General features: G+C 37.6%; 1 protein-coding gene and 1 long non-coding RNA gene across 3 annotated transcripts in view; one reads left to right on the top strand and one right to left on the bottom strand.

The window, feature by feature from the left end:
- LOC117810533 (leucine-rich repeat-containing protein 49) overlaps positions 1-10,463 on the bottom strand; it is a 40,101-nt gene extending 29,638 nt beyond the window's left edge. The window contains exons 1-8 of one of the 2 annotated variants that reach the window (XM_034680417.1): positions 10,148-10,463; positions 9,879-9,944; positions 8,134-8,206; positions 7,817-8,032; positions 7,604-7,706; positions 6,761-6,964; positions 6,091-6,157; positions 1,697-1,840 (exon numbers count right to left, since the gene is read on the bottom strand). In XM_034680417.1, the coding sequence (XP_034536308.1) occupies positions 1,697-1,840; positions 6,091-6,157; positions 6,761-6,964; positions 7,604-7,706; positions 7,817-8,032; positions 8,134-8,206; positions 9,879-9,944; positions 10,148-10,225 (951 nt within the window). In that variant the 5' untranslated portion in view covers positions 10,226-10,463. The remainder of the gene's footprint in view (positions 1-1,696; positions 1,841-6,090; positions 6,158-6,760; positions 6,965-7,603; positions 7,707-7,816; positions 8,033-8,133; positions 8,207-9,878; positions 9,945-10,147) is intronic. The other variant, XM_034680418.1, reaches the window with a different exon arrangement.
- LOC117810535 lies at positions 9,982-18,838 on the top strand. Its single transcript, XR_004630791.1, has 3 exons — positions 9,982-10,022; positions 14,789-14,884; positions 18,764-18,838. It is a non-coding gene; the product is annotated as an uncharacterized LOC117810535 (long non-coding RNA).
- Positions 18,839-19,320: the final 482 nt, after the last annotated feature.

Below are 19,320 nucleotides of genomic sequence, written 5' to 3'. Positions count from 1 at the left end.
AAATACATTTATCAATGTGTTACAGCACAACTCAAACACTTTCCACTTTTACACGTCAAAAAAACCTGTTGACACCTTAACCGTAACTATCCCCAACACATTTACCGAAAGATAAAGTATGCACATGTTATAAATTATACTTCAAATAAATGTTTGAATAACTAGTTCTAAAATATAAAAAAGTCTAAGCTTACTTATTATAGGCCCCTCGCAACATTTATTCAAGTCCAGAATTTTATTTCCCATACTTTGAATAAAAGGGAAAACCTGGACACCTTAAGGATAGTTATTTACTTTGAGCCTGATAAAAGCACTTGGCAGCCAAAACCTCTAATGACAGAGACTGCAGAATCTGCTGAGGGGTAGCATTTTTTCTCTGCTGTATATCAAATAAAACACAACATCCGGTAATTACAACTGGAAGTGGTTCAGGATCAGACCATGCAGGCAGAGGACACGATGAGTGACAGGATGAGGTTTTTACACAACACAATGCTGGACTCCTTGTTTTCTACCTCAACAAGCAGGAAAGGGCTTTGGGGATTTGCATACAAATGAAGGGGCCTGCTTTGGCATGCACTGTTCTGTTTATCAGATTAAAACTATAGAAACCAAAGGGGTGAATTTGTGTGTTTTGAATATCCAGTTTCTCTTTTACTGCGACACAAAGTCAGCGGTAGGTTGTGGATAATGAGCGAACTCTCCCTGGGTAACACCGCTGAGATACATTTCAGCACAGACTTTCTAACAGAGAGGGTATTGATGTAATTTTCTGTTTGTTATTTTGTGACAGTAAAAACTGTTGAATGCGATCCCATGAGAAAAGAAACACAAACCATTCCAAAAGAATGACACGAAGACGGAAGATGGAGCATACTACCAGCATATTTGTCAGTAGTGTTTTGGATAAATAGTTTCCAGAGTTAATGAGTGTGCCAAGTTTTTCATCAAAATGAGGCATGTATCACGTAAGCTGAGCACCGTCTTTATTAATAACATACTGTACCAGTCTGGAACTATATAGGGAACTTCAATTGAACTGAAGGTGCAATTTAAAAAAAAGTCAAAGCTGCTGTTGGTAGTCACAGAGTAAACTGTTCAGAGAGAGGGACTTCGAGTGTCAACACTATCCCTCCCAACCAGATTTCCTCTCAGCCCCCCCCCCCCCCCCCCCCACACACACACACAGATCGGCGTGTGCAGTCATGATAGTGCCGGACTCATAACCAATCAGAGGACGTAGAAGGGGCCGCCCCTTTACCAATCAGGACAGAGGATTGGAGATTAGCTATGATTGGTCCATCATAACGGGAACGAGGGGAATAATAACATTGCTTGATACAAAGGCATTGGGAAACGCAGAGATTTCACAATAGTTTCAAATTACTCCACTTACCGATGAGTACCGATGGGTATTATGACCTGTTCTCCAAACCCAGCAGGAAAAAAGGAACATTTTTTACACCATTCCTACCAACAGCAGCTTTAAGTGCCAAAGTCTACATCTAGGTCCCACAATAATCTCATTTAGAGATTATTAGAAGGAAATAGAAGCAGACGAAGAGAAAAGGAAGTCCGCTTTAAGGTTATGTTTACTGTGTCCACTTTGTTCCTTCCCTTTATATGAAGCAGAATGGTGAGCATGCGGTGAGGAAAATACATTAAGCTGAAGCTAAAAGGGAAAGAGGCCCCTTACCAAGACAGAGATGCAGTTGTGCCGCAGGTTGAGTTCAGTCAAACTGTTCAGGCCCTGCACATTTTCAACTCTGGAGATGTTGTTTCTTGACAGGTTAAACACTTGCAGCTCGCTCAGATGAGATACGTTTTCTATCCTGGAGATCTGGATGAAAACATAGGGAGAAAAAGAAAGCGCATAATATAAAATTATGCAAAACAGCAATCTGGATAATCATATTGTAAACAGACAACACAGAGGAGAGCAGGGCTGGCATAACACTCATAATTGTATAGATTCAGCGCTCACTCTCACCTTCAAATCATGTTTTTAAGATAATCACATGGCTTGCATGCATTTAAAATTACATCAGGCTGCACACAGGAAAAAGAAATGCCTTGAGGCTACATCTTCTCCTAAGTCCTGTCATGTAGCTCAAAAAGCATAAACAACCAATATGCAGTCAGTCACATTAAGCCCCGACTCCTGTTTCACCTCCCAAATCATAACAACAAACAAATAGTTTTAGGGTCAGTCAGCAGTGGAATGATACCCAGTTCTCTCCCCTCCTCTCTCTGGAGGAGGGTATTTAGGGGCTCCCATCATTATCACACTTGAAATAGTTCTGAGGAATTCCTGGTGGCTGTTACCCTGAGAGTGATGTGTCTGCCCCCTGAGGTACACACTGTACACAGAGGATAGGGTTCAGAGGGCAGAGTGGGTTCAGAGATTCTGTCAAAATACAAAACTTAATGACCATTGCAGTTCAAAGTTAAAGGAATGTTGCTACTGTGTCATTTAAAAAATTGAAAAGAAACTCAAATTACAAATATATCTTATCACTTTAACATGAAAACTAATTTGGGCTTCACTTCTGGATTGTTTAGATTTATCGTGTGAATGTGACAGTTTTAGTTTCCACTTGATTCACTGAAATTCCTATTAAGAGCTTACCCTGACAGTGAAATTCTCCTGCATCTTAATGGCGTTATAACTTTAAACTCTCTTCTGGTAAGATGCCCTATACTTGAAAAACAAAAACATGTATCTCCGCCCACCCCGAGGAGATGGATCAAGGATGTATTATATCACATTAAGCTAAAGAGGATTAGATTTTCCCTGTCGAGTTCAATGGGAAACTTTGAAAACACATGGACTCGTTATTCTTGTCTATGCAAAGACCTTAATGGTTTATGGGGCTAACTAAAGCCAAAAAAATGTTAGACACAGTTCTACATACAGTATATGCCCACTTACACAAACAGTTTTTAATTTCACTTCTTCTCAGGGGTCCATTCACTGAGCACACAAACCCTCTCTTATTAAAATGGAAAGACCTGGGGGGGTTATTTATGTATAATGCCTTATCTTTCCCAAACAGATTGTTGATGTGCTGTCTTGTATCCCATCCAACATAAGCATCCTGCTTTCTATTGAGAACCAGAACTCCTCATGACCAGGGTTCAGATCTTGTCTGATGAAAAACAGACTTTCTAACTAACTCAGCATTTTTCAAATGGAGTTTGAATTTGATCATCCTATTCACACATTGCAAAATTAAACACAAAGATATTCTGTGTATTGCTCTTTGCAGCTATAGGTGCTTTTTCTGTTTTTTCTGTTTACCTCTGATAAGGGGACTAGATGGGATGAGGGAGAAAGTGGGGAAGGGACGAGAAGGCACGTACTATGGTTTGTGTTATGCTAATTAATTACAAAAGTGAAACTGGATATAACAAAAACAGTGTCATGTAGTGCTGACTCTGGTTTTGCATGTATTTACAGGCGGAAGCTTTGTTAAACAGAAACTTCCAACTTAGTGTGTCTGCCCAGAACACCATCCTCACAAGGGTTGTGTGGATCACATTGAGATCACCATGCTGCATTCAAAGGTCTTTACAAAGTAATATTGTGTTGTCACGACTGATATGAATTCTTTCATGTCAACACATAATTACCCCACATGAGCAGGACAATGGTACCTAAGAGGTTTGAGATTATGTCGAAAAGGAAAATATATGAACACAAAGCAGCCAGTTAATGCAAAGCAGCCTCCTGCTCAGTGAGGAAAAGGCTCAATACACTTTTTGCTCAAACAGGAAAAAGCAACCTCAGAGGGTAAACATTATCTCAGGCCCAGACTCTGGCTCTGTGTTCACAGCAGACAGGCTTCAGTACATATGACTCTGTCAGCACAAACAGTATCTGAACACACTCTAAGATGAATTTTGGATAGCTTCATTTATAAATGTTTGGGTATCTTCTGTTACGCACCACGAAAAGATATCTATAGTGTCTGTGATTATTGTTAAACACTTAAAATGTGAACAAAAAACAAATACAGAAGCCTGTTCTTGTCTGTGAAGTTAGAAGCAATGGTGGGACATGGAGATATTAGCATCATATTCGAGCATGCTCCTTTTAAACAATGCAGCAATCATCATCTTAAACTTAATGACCTTTTGTTGTCAGAGGCCAGAACACAAACACAGATAACCTTGTGTTATTGTGTCATTATGAGACAGTGACAGCAAAGCCTGAAGCCTCCTCTGAGTGGAATGTCTCTGCTCCAGCTACATCTTATCCCCAAGGTAATAGTTATCGCTCATGACAGAAGTAGTCACACTTAATAAGAATCATTCTTTCTATCATGGGCATGGGATCAACCAACCTCTCTTACTCTGGATAATTTTATCCTTGTTTTACTGATGCTGAGGGGCATTCTCCACTGTCCTCTATGAATATTCACATCAAATGTCAAGTCACATTGGGCGCCAACCTTTTTATACTGAGAATATGAGTATGTGATTTTGCATTCTCCCAAATAGTACTGTCGAACTAGCTACATCCTGTAACATAAACATATCATTAAAAAGCTAGGTTGGGAGAGATGTGAGCTTTCCTGCTAGAGGATGGATCAAGAGAGAATAGTAATGTGCTCACTGTGGTTAAAACATGCACACAGAAGAAAATAGGACAAGAAGCTAGTTTCCAACAGTCAGCAGTGACTACCTGAGTGGTCAGAACAACCATGACCCTCAACATAATCATGAATCCATTCATTTAATTATTTCCCTGCTGACTTCACTGACTATATCCTCTTGTGTTACCACTGAGCAGCGATTCACATTATATTTGGGAGGTCATGTCTCTGGTGGGAGTGGGAAATAGTGAATGAATGTGATTGAAAAGTTATTTAAGCCCACAAAACAGGAGGTTTTAAAGTCAGTGAGTGAAAAGCAACCTGTCCTAGTTGGAATAATAGATTCATCATCTGCTCCGCAGTGTGTGCCTGCCAATAAACAGATTCCTTTGAACTCAATGTGCTTGCATCACTAACAAGAAGAGCCCAAAATGGATTCATGCTAAATAAACTCATTCAATTTAATCTGCTTAAGTTCGCATTATAGATCTAGTTTGGAAACACAACAAGTGGACAGAGTTAGAATTTGAGGCAACAGAATCTTCTCTGCAAAGGAAAAAAAAAAACACAACACTGTTGAAGCCATTGAATAGTAATTGGAACGCCTTCTCATGCAAAGTGCAGCCAACACAGAGAGGGAGGGAGTCTAAGCTGGGCTCTGGAGTCACTCTCTGAGGAGAGGTGTGGGCGGCATGCTGGCAAAACACTAATTTGACCAAGGGAAGCCTTTCTATTTTATCTTCCTTTTCCAGGAGCTGTTAAAATCCTCACTGATGTAAGAAACACTGACATCAGTGTTTCTTACCTCATTTGTTTTCTCAGGCTTTTAATATCAAAGAGCCGCACTCCACAGTGGAGGCTAAACAAACAGCACCAGTAATAGATTTAGACCCAAATTAATCATAACTCTTCATAATCTGCTAGAACGCAAAACATTTTCCAGGGGTGAAAACATAGAAGCAGTTGTGACTGCTGAATAAATTAAGCTGGGGTCACGCAGGATACGGGTGTGGGAGTAGACCCTTGACAAGAACTGGTGGGTTCTGGTGGTTTTCTATTCCTCACTCTCTAACAGTGGTGGGAACTAAAACAAATAGCTGAAGTCCATAAAAGCTGAGGTAGGTAGGGTAGAGGATGATCTTAGCAACTGCATTAATTCTAACAACAAAAAACTCTGCAATATCAAACAAGGAAATTATGCTGGACATGACCTCTTTGTTCCAAACACTAATTAAGACACTCAGTACGTGTAAGAGATGTTTAAGGGATGTTGCACAGAAACAAGTTGAAATGTCTGATTGAATCTCGCTTTAAGATAACTGCATCTGACATAGCAAACCTGTAGTTAGCAACAGTCATAGAGGTAAAAGAGACGATCTTCTAAATGCTGCTGAAGGTTAAGCTTGTGATCTCAACTTACAATATTAGCACCTAAATGCCGCAGACTAAACACTTACTTGTTCTAGGTAAGAGGATAATGAAGGAGAAGTACCTGATTGTCCTGCAAATCCAGGATGTTTAGCTTGGACAGGCTTTCCACACAGCATATCTTATGGATTCTGAAAACAGGTATGAACGAAGTGAGATAAAATGGAATATTTAAACAGTTTTAGGCTCCAAGAAGAGGAATGTGGATCTATCGCTGGCCAAGAAGCATATAAAAAGGGTTTGTACTAAACATGCATTTCAGGAGAACAAATACGCAGCACTGTACATGACTCATTGTGTTGTGCCAACATTTAGCTGAAGTCACAAGTGGATAATGGCTGTAGAGTCTTTAAATATGACAATCAAAACCTAAAACTGTGTTATTATTTTCTCTTAAAGGAACCTATAAGGGTCTAAACCAGGTCTAAAAAGCCACATATAGCAGTTTATATAAAGTGACACAGGTATTAGTCAACAATTCAGTTGATTGTGTGATCCTTCTCTTGTAGGCATTTTGAAACAAAAAAGACAACAACATTAATGATTTTAAAAATGAAACTGGATACCTGTGAAACACTCGTATCTGATGCTTATCTTGCAGCTTCAGCTAGTTCAGTCGATGTATAAATATGCAGGTTGTCTTAAAATGCCTTGTGAACTTCTAGGAAATGTATTTTACATTTTAAAAAATCTCAATATTTTTAACAAAGGTTATTCAGACAAATCTCACTAACCTGTTTTTCCCCAACATCAAGATCCTGAGAGAGCTCAAAGTTTCAATTCCACTCATGTCAGAGATGTGATTATCATACAGGTTAAGAAAAACTAGCTTTTGCAGATTGGACAGCTGCTGGATGGTTGTGATCAGATTGTGCTGAAGGTTCAGAAACTGCAGATCATCCATACTGCCCAGCTGAGGGCACTCCTTCAGACAGCACCTGAAATAAATTTTTTAAATTATTTAAAAAAAATAATTGAACCACATTTAGCACAGTTTAGGCTCTCAGTGGATGATTTTAAACCAGCACTTCATTTTCATGGCTTAAAAATATGTTACACTTTCAGTTGTGCAATGTAGTCATGCAGACTATTTTTGTACTACTTATATTTTGTATTTAACTTTTCAAAAAGATTTATTAATTTCTGCTCAGTGAGTAGTCGTGAAGAAGGTAATTGTCAGGAACATCTGAGGGACAGAGATGGGAGTTTTAAGGAACTTTGCTGCTCCCTGGTGGCAACCTGAAGCACTTGCTGTTATATGCAAAAGCCCTATTGATTGTGCTGTAGATACTGTGACAGCCAGACTGAGTTCATCATACCAACAAAACTTAACAGCAAAGTACTGAATGTAGGGAATAGAAGAAATATAAAATGTGTTCCAAATTAGTAGGATCTGCTGTTAAACAGGGCGTGTGATATCCTCTAGAACCCCCTGAGATGGACATGACACACTGATTTTATCTGATCCATTGAAAATGAATGAATGAATGAATGAATGAATGAATGAATGAATGAATGAATGAATGAATGAATGAATGAATGAATGAATGAATGAATGAATGAATGAACATATGTACCTGTCCAAGTCAATTCTTTGAAAACTGGATTCAAAATAGTCACAAGGCAACTGAGTAAGGGAAAAACTGGGGACTGCTTTGTACTTGTATCTCCCAGAACCACCTGACATTGATATAACACACAATGTTAATGCATAAACAAAATACAATATGGTGCAATATAACCAATTTCCCAATCCCATGGTAATTGCAAAGTGATGTTGCCATATCTACCTGCTTGTCTGGGAAGGTTTAAGGCATCACGGTAGTAACTGGCCCCTGCATTGTGGGCTGGTCTCCTTGAGTTGTCCCTTTGTTCTTGTGTAGCCTTTGAATCTGCCCCCAAACATACTGGATTATGTGAAGAGGAATCTGCTGACTCACAGGCAAGTGAGGGCACCTGAGATGTCTGGACAAGTCTTCTCTGGCTGCATGCATTTATCATGATATCTACAGAGTGTATGATACGGGGAAATGAAGAGTAGACAAAATACAGGAAGATTATTTACATTGAGTATATAATATAAATGAGTAGACTGGCTCAGGCTTACCTTGCACAGGGATGGAATGATTTGTTGTTTGGTTGGCATTCAATGTTTTTGTTACAAGATCTTGAGAGTCTGTCTAAAAAATGGTACACATCATTTATTTCGAAGTAACAGGGGAAAAAAAAACACAGTAAAAGATTTATTGTGAAGCAGGCATTAAGTCATTAACATTTAACAGCAAAAAAGTATTTTCTTCTTAATTGAGTCCTTTAAAGGGCACTGTTAGCCACCTCTTCTGATCTTGCCCCAAAGTAGACATTTGGTCAATTATTGTAATTTGCCTTTCTGGAGTAAACAGCCAGCCAGCTCACCCACCCAACTTCAACTGGTTCAAAATTCAGCCGCCCGTATCATTACACGCACCGCCTCCATCCACCACATCACACCCATCCTGCAACAGCTCCACTGGCTCCCCATCACACACCGGATCAACTACAAAATACTTCTCCTCACCTTCAAATCCATATACAACCTTGCCCCTCCATATCTCTCTGACCTCCTCCATACCGCCACACCCGTCCGCACCCTCAGATCCTCCACCTCACTGTCCCCCCTGCTCGCCTTGTTACCATGGGGAGCAAGGCCTTCAGCCGCTCTGCTCCCCAGCTCTGAAACTCTCTCCCACCTGACCTCCATAATACTGACTCACTCCCACATTTTAAATCCAAACTCAAAACCCATCTGTTTAAACTGGCTTCCTCCATCTGACCACAACTCCACTGTCCATTCATTTAAAACTTTTAAAATTGTGTTTTATTTACTGTTTGTTATTTAAACTCTGTTTGTTTTTAATGTTGTAAGATGACATTGAGTGCCAAGAAAGGCGCAAATAAAATGCATTATTATTATATGGCACCAGACCCACTCCATTTTTGGCCCACTCTGTCCCACTTGCAGCAAAAGAAGATACAAACATGGCATGGCTGTAAAAATAAGGATGTACCTTCCTTTAAAACCTGGCTAACAGAAATGACCAATTTGTTACATACAGAGAGGGTCTAACACAATGGTAAATTCCCTTTATAGTGTCCTATGTAAGTGACTTTAGACACAGCCAGTGTCTCTTCCGGCTCTGCAACCTTTATGGAAATGTGGCAATTTTTTTTATTGTATCATTCAGCACCTCCAATGGCTCCCCATACAGCATCAAATCCACTTCAAGATCCTGCTCATCACCTACAAAGCCTTTAATGACCTAGCCCCCTCATACCTGACTAACTTCCTCAAACGTCACTCTCCATCTCGCTGCCTCAGATCATCAGATACCAATCTCCTGTCCCCTATCACCAAGTCCAAGCACCGCACCATTTGGGGACAGAGCCTTTGCCATCGCTGCCCTAAATCTCTGGAACTCTCTCTCTCCACACATCCGTAACTCTGACTCACTTCAATCATTCAAAAACCACCTCAAGACCTACCTGCTCAAAAAAGCATACAACACATGACCTCTACCCCGCCCCACCTCTGTCCTTGTTTTGTTTTATTTACCTTTTTTATTTTTACTTTTTTTAATGTAAAGCGACTTTGAGTATCAAGAAAAGTGCTATATAAATCCTATGAATTATTATTTATTATTAACTATCTAAAGCCCTTCCCTGTCGTACATCTGTCATGTATATTGCCAATGATCAACGAGACACACTGTGACTGATAAAAAAGGTGGTGCTCCCACACGGAGCAATTTTTTCTTTGTTTCCTGTGTCAGTAAAATATTGAAAGAAAAAAAAAGCTGTGTCCTTTGTACTTACCATCCTCTGGGCTCTCTCTGGCATTACTGGTTGAACAAATATAGGGTGCAATTTGCAGCTGTTTACCTGCAGAAGTTTTTTAACAACACATCAAGTGTTAAGCATTATATGGGGAAAATAAACCTTATTCAAACATTTAGAGAGGTAAGATTATAGATTGACATAAACAACTCATCACTTTTTTAAAATTATGCCTGAGGCTTAAACTTTAAATAGTTGGCATTATAGTAAAGCATTCGAGGTGGAAGTTTTGTGAAAGTGTTATTTACCAGGGGGGAAAGAAACGTCATGTCGTAGTTGTGTTTCTGAGGCCTCATTGTGTTGCTTTTATTCCGCTCCGGCTCCATTCAGCTAACTTATGTTTGTAAATTCGCAGTTTAGACGCTAAAAACACTTTTCAAACTGAGTGTTTCAAAAGTTTCCACAGCGGTACACACAAACTTCATATGAAAAAACAATACACACGCATATTTTTCACGGTAGGATCTTTTCTAGGGCTAAAATTGTTTCATTTCAAACGGAATTCTACTTCAGTACAGAGCTCCACAAACTTCCTCATAAGCACTGTTGCCAAGGCAACAACGGCGTTACTTAGTTACACCCACTTCCTGTGTGTCACTCATAATGTAATCCGCGGGGAACCATGTCGTGAACGTGAAACAATTTCCTTTTGTGTGACCAATTATTTTATTAATTTTCATGTGTACATCTTCCAGTAGTTTTGTAAGTTACATCATTTATAGAATTACAATGGCGACTGACATTCTGGATCATAAATCACTACTTATTCTCTACTGTTCACTTATTTCACCATATCTCAGTTACTGTACTGATGTTTGGGGAAACACTTATAAAAGCTCACTGCAACCACTGTCAGTACTACAGAAAAGAGCCATCAGAATAGTTCACAATGTTGATTTCTGTGAACACACAAATGAATTGTTCCTCAAATCCAAAATATTGAAATTATTTGACCTTGTGGATTTTAAAACTGCACAAATTGCGTATAAGGCAAGGAAAAATCTTCTGCCAGGAAATATTCAAGGATTGTTCTTTGAAAGAGAGGGGGGTTATAACTTAAGAGGGAAGTTAAGATTAAAGATGGTGAGTGTTCAGATCACAAGGAAAAGCTTTTGTATTTCAATCTGTGGAGTAAAACTGTGGAACAGACTCAATATGGAGCTACAGCAATGTCAGAACATAATCCAGTTCAGGAAGAGGCATAAAGAAGTAATGTTATGAGGTACAAGGAGGAAGTCAAGTGTTGATAATCATGAGGGGTTTTTGATTGTAGGTGTAAGTATGAAGATAGGTAATGAAGATTTGTTTGGTGGGAATGCACTAGTATAATGCCAGAAAATAGTGAATGAAGGGGTAGGATTAGATAAGTTTTAACTTCTTCCTACTCCTTTTCACATAAAGTAAAATGTTTCAGTGCTTCCTAATGGATCTGATTGATTTGGGGGGTTTGTATAACCATTTCTTCTTTTTTACTTGTTTTTTTCAATTTTACTTTTACAAGATCAAAATAAAGACATAAAATCTAAAAAATCCAAAAAACTGAGACAGTGACTAAAACAAATAACAACATGAACCTCCAGACTCATCTTTCTTAACCCCAAGCATTTCCTTGCCTTTGTTTTTTTTCTGAAGTTGGCTTCACAAAATGGGCCGGCTGTTTGTTGATATTGCTTTTCATAGAAAGTCAACGATATAATAAATATCTAAATAATAAACTTATATGATTAAATAAATTCAAACAAAACAATAATAATACACACATAATGTTTAATATTTTAAAAATATGAATAATATCATAGATCTTGTAACAGTGAGTGCTTCTTATCTTTTTGGCCTGCCTGATTCATCCGAGCTGCAGAGAGCTACATAGATATTAGTTTCTCTATTAATCCATAAATACACTGGTAAATAGAGGCTGTGTGTGGTGGCTTCCTCATAACTTAAAACATCTTTATAGTGAAAATCTTTTAACCACAGAAGTCATTGGAGGTGATTAAGTTCCTGAACAGAATCGTTATTCCCAGCATCAGTTCTGGAGCACAATTTATTTCAACCTTAAAACTGCTTCTTCTCATACAAATTGTGCATAGTTTACTTTGAAAACTAATTAGGGCTCTGCCTTGTATAAGTGAGTTGTGTCACCACAGTCTAGATTTAAAGGCCTGTATTATTTAGTTGTATTTTCACTTTTGTTTGTTTGTTCTTTTCTTATATTTTTTATTCATTATATTTATTAATTTACCTGTTTATTCAAAAATGTTTGTGATGACATTTCACAAAATATGCCACATAAATAAGGCAGGTATTTAACCCATAAAGCAGCAAAAAATGAGCTTCCAAATACCTCAGTCTGCTCTGAGAACTGTACTTGACAGTGTAAACAAAAAATGCAGGTCAGGCAGACCAGGGGTCAGTTTGGGGTCACAGCTTTGGGCCCTCTGGTCCCGTTAAGCTCTCAGTGTTTGTTAAGCCTCAAGTACTGTTGTCATTCGAGATCTCAGTGCCTATCATTGTTACCAGAAGTTGAAGGTTAAACATCAGCCAATCACACAAGCCTTCTCAGAGTACACCTACTGCAGAGTAAATAAAGCAGAAAAAAAAAATGGTCAGATGTACACAGTAGCCTAAATAAACACTGAGAGCCCATGCTAAGGTCAGTCATCTATGAGATGGTAGTGCAAACACATTACTCCAATAGTGTTATAATATCACATTTGGAAGGATATTAGATTTGCCTACAGTGTACGAACAAAATGTGTTTTTTATATCCAGAAAACTGAAATCAGATCAACTAACGGTGAAAGATTGTCATTACATGAAAGGCACAAGTGCTTCAAATACCACTAATGATTGCTCAGCAGACAAAAACAAATGTGTCAGCATGAATGCCAGGTAAGACATTTGCATTCCTCAAATGTATTAATATTACTTAATGCTGACTCAGCCCTGTCATTAGCCTCATGTTTACCTTTTCTCAAACTCATTCCAGTCACGTCTTCATTTATGAAGCTACCTAACCTGTTATTTGACATCTGGTTGGACTGTACGTCAGCAGAGAGCAAACAACTAAGAGAAACATCACTCTCTCCAGTACCCTGCCTTTTCTTTTTTTATTTTATTATTTTCATTGTAATTTGTAAAAAGATGAATCAGAGCGTTAAGAGAAGTCAGTGTCAACCAATGAGAGCCATTTAGCTCTTGCTCTGATTAAATACCATGGAACTTATACTGTAAGACTTTAACAATTAGAAGGGACCTTGAACATGTAGAAGGCACTTAGTAACTGTTTCTCATACTATTATTTCCATTTTCACATCTTAACTTCTAAAAGACTTCTGAAACTGAATGTGGATCAACATGAAACAGACCTTGTCTGTAGTAGATGTTGGGAGGAAACATTAATTTAGTTTTGAGGCTTACCTTTTCATTAATGTGTATTCAATCCTCAACTTCTGTAATGACAACTCTTGATACCACACACACATTTAAAACTTCAAAATATAGAACCAACATCCCTTTACAACAAGAAAATTTGTGTTTATGGCATGGTGTACCTCTAACAGCAGAGCTATGTCTCTAATTCTCACAGGGAATGGTTCATATATAACTGCAAAGGGTTCTGTGCGTTTTCACATCCACCTCTCTAAAAGGCAGAGCAACAGTGAATTGCACAAACTTGTACTACTCCAATTGCACTAAAGCAGTATTTCTCTTGGGGATAATACAATGTCCTCTGCATGTGTTTATCTTCTGCAATGATCTGAAATTGGCCTCCTCTGCAGGAAATTGTTCAAGAGAATCTGTCTGGTGTCTCACCAGATTTTTGATGTCTCACAGTATTTATTTTGTATTTCTTGATTTTACTTTAATATTGAAGAGTTAATTTGCAAAAACAATTAACTCACTTTTTTATAATGTTAAAAGAATGTTTCAAAAAACATATTTTTTTCTAATACTAGATTTTGGTATGATCAATCAACTGAGGTTGGGTGGCTTTGACTAAGTCAAAATTACTTTACTAATCAGTGATATCTTGAAAATGTAACTTTATTAGGAATCTATATAAAAAAGAAACATGTTTTTTGAAAATGTATAAAAATGGAGTTATCTGTTTTTGCAAATTAACTCTTTCTCAGTCAAATTTGAGGCCCAAAGACTCCATGTTCTCACTTTTTCATTCTTTAAACTTTTAACTCAATGAAGAACAAAATAAGTGGCAAATGTTTGAAACAGTTAACATAATGAAGTCCACCAATGTTAACTTTAGAAAACTCTTACAGTTGTGTTCCAATGGAAAATATGTCAGGGCTATTTAAGTTAAACAGAAAAAGTAAATATGTGATCACACTGCAATATATTATCATACAGACAGACAGATAGGCAGCTGTGTATGATTAATTAAGAGAAATAAGAGAAAGGAGAGACTGTCAGTTTTTGAGAGGTGCACAGTTCAGCACTATACTGCATGAACTGTATGTGTTGAGTGTCTGTGGGTGAAGATAAAAAAAAACTCTCATCATCATCATCATCATTATCATCATCATCATCATCATCATCATCATCATCATCATCATCATCATCATCATCATCATCATCATCATCATCATCAGGCTGGCAGCCCAGTTTAACTCCAACCTAGTATTACTACTACTACTACTACTACTACTACTACTTATAATAATAATAATAATAACAATAATAATAATAATAATAATAATAATAATAATAATAATAATAATAATAATAATAATAATAATAATAATAATAATAATAATAATAATACAGAAATAGATCAAGCAACCAAGTAAAGTTATTTCTGCTATATAAATTATTATTGCGTCCATGTGTCCAGAGTACAGAGGATTTAAAAGTTTAATGTTTCACCACAGTGATGATGCAATGCTGCTGGTAAGGACATCAAAAAGGCAAGAGCCAGCCTTAGGTCTATCAACAGTACAACCCAGCAGACTGCCCATTTCATCTCAGTGAGTAACACCACACAACAACACCAAATGTGATAAAATAGATTTTGTTGTGTATTTGAAGCATTTTCACTCTGGCAGTAATAGGTGGTTGCTTGGAGAACACAAGTCCACATTAATCAAAGGTACATCCCACACACTGCCTGTCACTTTTCATGAGGCACACACTGACACATACAATGGGATGAGATTTTCAGTCATTTGTATGACAGGTCATTTTGAAAAAGCACAATATAAACAGTTGCATTTATATAAATCTGCAAATGTAGAAAGGCTACATACGTACGTTTGTCATGTGTGATTTCCCAAAAGAAACACTGACACAGAACCATTGAAAGCTGTTCCTCCTGTTTGTGTCCTTGTCTATAGTGTGTATTTCAGTATTATTGAGGAAATATCAGAAAGAAGATTGATGCATGTAAGAGTGAAAATGAGATCAATGTAATTTATTCTTAAAACTGGACTGGGCTTATTCAGGTTGAGGCTGCTGCTGTTGGTTGAAGAAAACATAATAAGGTATTTCCTTTTGAAATAATAAGAAACGCAAAAATAAATACAGCGTTTTGTTTGTATTGTATTATTGTGAATTGAAGTCTGTCTTCTCACATTGAAAGAATATGACAGAAAGATTACAATATAAGATGACGAATAACAATCTGCAGTGAGAGGACTCTGCTTTTACCTAGTAGTCGATCCATTTATTATTATTTTTTATTCTTGTTTGTATGGATGAGATGAAAAAACATACGTCATAGATGATTTTTTTCTTGCTTTAGAACCCTGTTAGTATTCTGACTTGAAAGCAGGATGGTTGTGTTGAATTAACTGTGACATCAAAAATGTTTACACATAAAGTAAAGCAGGCTCAGGCAATGGCTCCTGTAGCTCTCACATTATCAACAGTAACTAGCTTCCAAAGCAATCTAGGGTTTTATGTTTTGTTGAACCACCTAGTCAATGTGCAGAGATGTGCAGGAAGCTCTTCTGAAACATCTTGTCAGCAGCACAAGATGAAGCAAATTGAAATCTGGAGTTGAAATCTGTTATGCTAATTACAAATTCATGTGTTTAAATAGCACTTTGTTTGCTGTGAGGGGGGTTGAACACGTTTCCTCACAGGTTATAACCATCCCCCATGTTTTGCTCTATTCCCACAACATGGAAGATGGGAAACAAAGGGGGAAACAGACTGGCATCCAGGACCCCTCCATCTGCCCTGTCTTAATATCAAGCTTTGCAAAGACAAGTGAGGAAGATGCAAAAATGATTCATTAAAATAATAAATAGAAATTGAACTGAAGGCACATTCCCCTGTTGCTGTAGCTCCTGCTTACAACAACACTCACTGCACCTATGTATGTGGCTTGGCAGGTTTTAACAATGAAGTGTATCTTACATAATGGGTTGCTGTCTCAAAGGGAAATGGATGTGCTATTATTCAGAAGTCTTCATTCATTACATTGGCTGGTGGTGGCTGTGTCTGTCAAATGTAAACCTCTGTTGATGTAGATGTCACTTTATCATTGATGTCATATGTGCTTTGAACATAGAAACAAAACAAGAGTATACAGCTACGCTAGGTGCTATGTGAGGCAACACAGTTTATGCTAACATCGGCAAGCTGACATGCCCAAAATGACAATGCTAACATGCAGAAGTTGAGTTTACAATGTACACCATCTTGGTGTGCATTGTAAGCTAGCATTCGCATAAGCACTCAACCCAAAGTCAAGCTGAAGCTAATGCTACAGAAGCCCAAAGCTGTTTATACATCCATACATTATATTTAATCTATTATCCTGTGATGAGTCATTTTTGTTTGTTTTTCTGTGGATCTAAACCTTATCTCATGATCTCAGATGATTTATTACTGTTTGTTATTTAAACTCTGTTTGTTTTAATGATGTAAGGTTACCTTGAGTGTCAAGAAAGTGGCCTATAAATAAAATATATAATAATAATAATAATAATAATAATAATAATAATAATAATTATTATTATTATTATTATTATTATTATTATTATTATTATTATTATAATAAAAACGTTATTATGAAATGAGACAAAAAATTCAAGAACTCACGAAAACAACTAAAATGTAACATGTAATTCAAATGCATGGTGCATTTTAGCTTAAGGCTTCCTATAGTTTTTAAACAAATTGTTGGACTAATTAAGATTAAAAACAATCACTTCATCACTGGGTTGACATCTGTTGAGTTTTGTCAATCACTCAACAAATGTCAACCCAGTGATGAAGTGATCAAAGGGTCAACAAATTCCATTGGGGATCATCTTTTGGGAACGATATGTCTGCGCAAAGTTTTGGGTCCATCCATTCAATAGTAGCTGACATAAACTTATCAGAGCATTTCCCGAACTGATGGACTAACTAATGGACCAGCATAGATGAAACGTGATGGATGGAGCAGTTTCTGCATTGAGGTTATAATCAATTTACTTCATTAATCTTAATTCAAGATGGCTATGTTTGCCTTCTGTAAAAAAAGAATGCTCAGGTGAGTGTGACAGTGCAGCTGTAGCAATGTTAGATTAGATGTAGATTGCCAGAATTCATGGTTACAAAGACAAAGATTTACTCAGAAAAAGCCAAGCAAAAGACTTGCCAGACATTCACAAATAACTTAGTGCTGTGTCAACCGGATGACACAAAAGAGAAGTCCAATTATTTCTTTACATGTACAAGGTTTCAACAAGATTTAAAGTACACAATCACAAAACAATGAAAAATACTGCAGAGCATAGAAGGGACAAATGCAAGAGAGAGAAAATAATCCACTGAAGAAAACCACTCAGAGAAATGTTCTCCTTTGAGGATTGAGGGCGAAAAAGGAGCCAGGGGTGGGATAATGATAGTTATAGGGAAAATGAATCAGCAGGGTTAACTTGTGAATTAGAGGAAAACATCAGAGCAGCAGGGCTGCCAGTTTCTAGATTGACCTATGATGAACTCGTTCTATCATCACAGTCCTTGTCCTGTCTTTATGAATTTTTTCAGAGAGGTTTCATTCAGTTCTATGCTCTTTTTTTAAATTTGTTTTTGTTTCTATTGTACGGAAGCCCTAAGTGGACATGCATCTACATATTAAATCATTTTCTCATGTGATAGAAAATAACTTCTGGATGTTTGATGGAGAGCATGACTAATTTATCGTGTTATTTTGACATGGTAAAAACTGTTTTTTCCATGAAAACAGTTGCACCAACGTAATATCAGATGAATATAGCTCGTATCCCCAGTGCTTCAAAAGCACAAAACAAACATAGAAACAGGCTTAATTTACCTCATTACAGTTAGCAACGGAGGCAGGGCATGACATGGTCTGGTCTATCACAGTGACTAGCCAATTACTCTGTTGTCTACATCAGCAGGAAATTATCCTTTCATCACAAGAAAAAAAGCTTTACTGGAACAAGATAAGGAGATAGATTAACCCGTCATAATTAGAAAAACTGTTTTTTATTCCAAGATAACTGGAAATATAAGTCATGATTTAAAGAAAACAACCAGAAGTTTACTTGTATCACAGGAAAACAGAGTACCTCAGCTGTACGGATGCATCGACTTCTGAAGTATTGTAATAAAACAGAATTGAGCGTCATGCTTTGCCCAAGAGACACATACAAACCCAAAAATCACGTATTTGAAAGTACATTGCAGTGCAGGTTTTTTTTTTTTTTGTATTCATTGTGGACAGACAGGGTCTGATCAAAGATTATATGTCAAATGATGACAATCGTGCATGCCTGAGAAGAGAAACTAGTAAGCAAGCGTGCTTCAAGGAGATTGCATCATAATGACATCACAACCTGGTCACTTTGTTGAACAGTTTCTAAACACATTTTATCTTCATTTTGTAGGTTCAGTGTGAGGTGTGACGACTGCCTGAATATATAAAGGTTTTTTTTTCCTTGGAGCATCAATAAAAGTCTGGGGAAAAATAACACAAAATGCCTCTGCCTATTTGTTGCCAATCTTCCCTCCCCCCTCCCACTCTCCCCCCATGATGCATTGTACACAAACTGGAGTCCTGTATGGCATGTGGTGCAGAGAGTGAGTCAGACTGCCCACCAGCTGTGAGCACGGCTCGCCGGTGGGGAGGTGTAAAGACATTTCATGCAAGGCAGGCAGCAGCCAACACTGGAGTGGGTGATTTACAGGGCAATTAGGATAGAGGCCAGCAACACGCTACCAAAACTTGAGATTTAGCCCAGAGAGAAATATTCAGATGTCTATGGTAGAATCGTGCTTTCCAGTGAACTCCTACATATGCTCCTGAGGTACAAATCAACAAATCAGTGACTGTAGAAATACCAATATGGATAAATACGCTTTTTTGTTGAAAAATAAACTAAACATTGGTCAGAGGTTGCTATCACTTTTATTTGAGGTTTCACTGATTATATGAGCACAGAGC

The sequence above is a fragment of the Notolabrus celidotus genome, chromosome 3 (genome assembly GCF_009762535.1).
Source record: "Notolabrus celidotus isolate fNotCel1 chromosome 3, fNotCel1.pri, whole genome shotgun sequence".
Lineage (NCBI taxonomy): Eukaryota > Metazoa > Chordata > Actinopteri > Labriformes > Labridae > Notolabrus > Notolabrus celidotus.
The sequence above is the reverse complement of the archived record's forward strand: the minus strand, read 5'-3'. Positions and strand labels throughout refer to the sequence as shown.